Source organism: Rhagoletis zephyria, unplaced genomic scaffold (assembly GCF_001687245.7).
Source record: "Rhagoletis zephyria isolate East Lansing unplaced genomic scaffold, Rhagoletis_zephyria_1.1 Rzeph_scaffold_16336, whole genome shotgun sequence".
Taxonomy (NCBI): Eukaryota; Metazoa; Arthropoda; class Insecta; order Diptera; family Tephritidae; genus Rhagoletis; species Rhagoletis zephyria.
Window position 1 is genome coordinate 7,361 of NW_016173400.1, and position 4,611 is coordinate 11,971.

The 4,611-nt window shown below is 33.6% G+C and overlaps 1 protein-coding gene across 1 annotated transcript; it reads left to right on the forward strand.

The window, feature by feature from the left end:
• Positions 1–4,265: 4,265 nt before the first annotated feature.
• On the forward strand, positions 4,266–4,607 carry LOC108379417 (uncharacterized; the record flags this gene model as incomplete). The annotated part of the gene is made up of 1 exon (XM_017635764.1): positions 4,266–4,607. A coding segment is annotated over one exon (342 nt), but the record flags the coding sequence as incomplete, so codon positions are not given.
• Positions 4,608–4,611: the final 4 nt, after the last annotated feature.

A 4,611-nucleotide genomic window follows, 5' to 3' on the forward strand; every position in this document is an offset into this window, starting at 1 on the left:
CTTCCTTTACTTCTTTTTGGCTGATAGGACTCAATATAGCTTTAAAATGTATCTGCCCTCAAAAAAAATAAATAAAAAATTTAGAACAAGCTTTGTGTTTAAATTTTAAAAGCTACTTGAGAAAATTACCCTAACTGTTTTACCGATCTCATACGAACGGTATTCGCATATTAAATTTTGTAAATAACATTTTCTATCAAATCTCGGGCCATCAAGGGTGGCATTGGCTCTTAACTACAATTATTTTCAGTCCTTATAAAGCACTCATCTCGTAGTTAGATATTCAACAACAATTCAGTAACTTTTTGTAAATATTAAAACTTTAAATTACATACATGCTTGATGACATTGCACCATAGTTCGATTCAGTGAGCAGTAAACGTAATTCCACGGCACGAGGTGTGTACAAAAATACAAAAATGTGGACCAAAGCCTGTCGCAGGTAAAACAAAAATTATTTTATATAATAAATTATAATCAATTTGTGAATTGCCACCGCGCTTCCCACCAACACGACTACAGTTAATAAAGCAGACATCCAAAGCAAAAAATTGCTTGAGAAAAAGCTGAAATTCCGTGAAAATTCCATAGATAAATTTACCCGAAAATGCGCCAACAACAGTCACTTTCAGACTATGCTGCTGCAGCTGACATAAAGCAAGTAAAGCGGAAAGTGAGATTGCAGCGAAGAACGCATTATTTGCCAGCGCGTCGCTGGTGTGTGTTAAATCATGTTGCATATATTTATGTAGCATACTTACAGGCGTTTCAGCAAATTGTTTACGTTGCATTCAATATTTGTGCGTTAGTAGGTTTTATTTTTATGCATACGCAGAATTTTGTTGATTATCTGTCAGTTGCATGAGATTCGTTTGTTTTTAGTACAGTTATTTACGCACGCCAATGCAGTGAGTAATGGAATCGGCACTGTTATGTTTATAGGGTACAAGCAGACCCGACGGACGTTGCCCTGTCGAAAATTACTTGCCGCCCTCTTGACAAAGGAAAAAACTCAGAAAACATTTTCTTTAAATTGAAAACGTAATTAAATTTTTCGAATTATAATTTTATGGAATAGGTTCACAGTTCAATTTTCTTAATTACCTTTCATTAGATGCCAATATCGCGGTCATATTTTAATTAAGTTACATATTCAACTCATTTTAATTTTCAGATAGTTGGCAACGCTATCTAGAAAGTTCTACGAGTTAAACCTTTTTCACATCCATTTTATTTTATACTCATTTTATTATTAACCTAGATATGTATGTATATACATGCTTTCAAACGACATTTTTGTTCGGGACAAGTGAATTAAATTTTTTATTTTTTTTTCAAAAATATTATATTAGTGATATGGTTATTTTAAATAGGTGGCAAGACTACTTAACACCATGTCAGCTTAAAACACTTTCGATTTTAAGAAATATTAAATTTTCAAATAGCTGGCCACTCGGTTTTCGATTTTTTGCTAAAAATATTCCACGGAGGAATACAAGAAAATTACCTTTTACCGAACCAAAAGCATATGGAACAGGAAGAAGCATTAAGGCAAAAACATCGTTTACGTACTCATGGCCGCTAAAGTGTTAAACATTAGTCTGCTTTTTATGCCCCACGACTGAAATTTGGTAAGCTGTTGTATTTTTATAACGCAATAATCATTGTCGGTAAGCGACAAAATCGGACGACTATAACATATCGAGCCCCTAACCGCCAAAAGGACGTAAGCGACAAAATGTTTCAGTTTTTTCGTTTTTGACAGAAATCGATTACTTACCGCCATACCAAACCAGCTGTCAGAGCTTTCAAAGTCCTACGAGGTACCGTTACATAGTGTCATAGTGGAAGCACTTTTAGCTTAAGTGCTTAATTGTTTGTACTCTGTTAAAATTTTTTTTTTTTGCGCACGCAGTGTCGGATAAGCCTTTTTCTCCGTAAAAAATGTTTCATTGCAGAGTGGGAATTGTTACATTTTAACGCATCTATTTGTGTTGAAGAGTTGTTTTCTTAATAACAAGAATTCAAAAAAAATTAGTTAAAGGCATCAAATGGTTTTTTATTAATGAAAAAAATAATAATTTATGTATGGGTCATTCCATTAAATATTTGCACCTCAATATTTTTTGTGGTGAAATATAGTTTTTTACATTCTTTATCGAAAAAAAGAAGACACCAATTTTTTTTTCGCCATGACATTCGAAAACCACGATAAAAAAATCCCGAAATTTTTAACTCACGGAGAGGTATCTTTCTTTAATTGTTTGTAGTTAAAAAACTATTTGTCGGAGAAAGCCAGTTAAGGTAACAAAATGTGCGTAATTACCTCGGCTTTCCATGAGAGTGTAAGACAAATTAAAAAAAAAAAATTTGCATTAAAAAATTGCATTTTTTTATTATCTATACCATGTTCGATTTTGAATTTTGTCAAAATTTATGGAGTACGCTGTAAAAATTTGAGAATGGAAACACCAAAACTATAGAAGTTACACGTTTTTCCATACCTGCGTACCTATGTACATAAATTTAATGTATAATCTTTATGAAACTTCTCTCTCTCTCTTAACTCCATATCGCCCTTTTAACTCTCATTTAAATAAATCTATTTTTAGCTTAAATCAACAGTTACAAAAATAGCTGTAAAGCGAAAATCAAAGCGTTTTAATTTCCGCTTCAATGCTTGAAGATTCCATTCACCATTTTCCGTCTGCCGTACATAACTCTATGTACACATGCACATATGCACATACATACATGTATACAGAGCATCAGCGTGCGCTCAGTACGCTTTGCAAAGTTGTGATTTTCATAAATCATTGAATGGTTACTCGAACACACTAAGCCTTTTGCACATTTCGTGGTCATTTCTTTGTCACTGATTGATCACTAAATGACAGCACAATAGCCACAATAGACAGGCTGTAGTAAAGAAGGAGCGAGCTGGCACCTATTTATTTCTGGATTATTTGTTTCTTATCAGTATACGAGTATTATAAAACGGTCTCAGCACTGAGTATGCATTTTGTAATATGGAATTTAAAAATTTTAGTAGACTTTTAAGTTATTTTTAACGAGTGGTACATATGTAATTACACATACATATACATATATGTGTTAGGGCTGGGACTATTCGCATATTCGAATATCCGAATATCCGAATATTCATGCGGATTATCCGTTGACACGGATAGAATCCGGTTAGTATGCATATCCGGTTAATATTCTTTTGTGCATTTATTCGGATATGCGGATTTTCTTTATTTTTACGAAACGATATTTTTCCCCCCAATACCAAGTTTGTAGAACCTTTTAATTCATTTGTATGAGCCTTTGAAATTCACAAAGGACAATTTTGAAAATTTAAAAATTTAAAAATTTATGCAAAAATCTTGTGCGTAGAAATAGAAAACTTGTTACTTCGCATGTATGAGCGCCGGGTAATCATTTTTTTTTAATATTTTAATGTCAACACATACATATATCAGAACAGGTATTACCTCGAATTCAAAAAAATTTTAAGCAAAAATCATTCATTCGTTTCGTACATGAATAATTTATAAGCCCATTTTGAATGAATTCATGCAGCCCTCTAAATAGGTTTGATCAAATAAAACTTGTAAATTAAAGAAATTGAATAGCCGCAGGAAAATAACACACTTCATTACTTTGCCCTAACAAAAACCCCGATAATTCGAATATCCGAATATTTTAGCTTGCGGAATATCCGGATTTTTCATTTAGATCTCCGTATATTCGAATACTCGGTTTATCCGGTTAGTTGCAAAATCCGGATGATTTCCCCAGCCCTAATAAGTATGTGTGAAATAGGGTGCCTAAAAGTATACAACATAATATGATATAGCAACTTGTGCTTTTGCTTATTATTTAGCATTTCATTCGACTACCTGGGTTGCACAGGGCTTCATACATAACAACACTTTTCAAACAACATATGAAATAATTTATTATAAGCGCCTGTTAACTTTTCGTGAAAAAGTTTCTCATTCCATAAAAAACTACACTTAGTGAGTTTATTTTGACAAAGTCTCTTACGTTCGCGCTATCCTCGGCACCCTATTTGCGTTAAGATAATCAACAGTATTGAATGCAAATGTTGTCTATAGTAAATATTTAAAGCGTCCACACAATAATGTGTACTTATTTATATGTATTTATTTATTACACAACCCTAAGAATTACATTTTTGTACCAACTAATTTACTACAATTTCTCATCCTCCCTTCTATCTCTCCATCTTTCTTTAGAGCTCCTCCGCGCCTTAAACGCCGAAATGTCTGCCAATGGACAAGAACTAGGCACGCTACCCGAAGAACCCGACTACGCTGATACGGTATTTAACGAACTAGAAGTGGCAAATAAATACGAAATGTTACGTAAATTAGAGAAAGACTTGCGCAACGAACAGGAAATTGTTACCAAATCAGCGTTGTTAATGAAAATGCTTGAGGATCCAAATTTACAAACGCTGCCGGTTATTTATGTGGAAGAGGATGAGAATGAGGAGACATCAGAAGAAGACGTGGCTACAAACAACAATAATTTGGCATATCAGTTGGGTGAAGTGGGTGGTCGAGGTGTGGCCAAACGTTC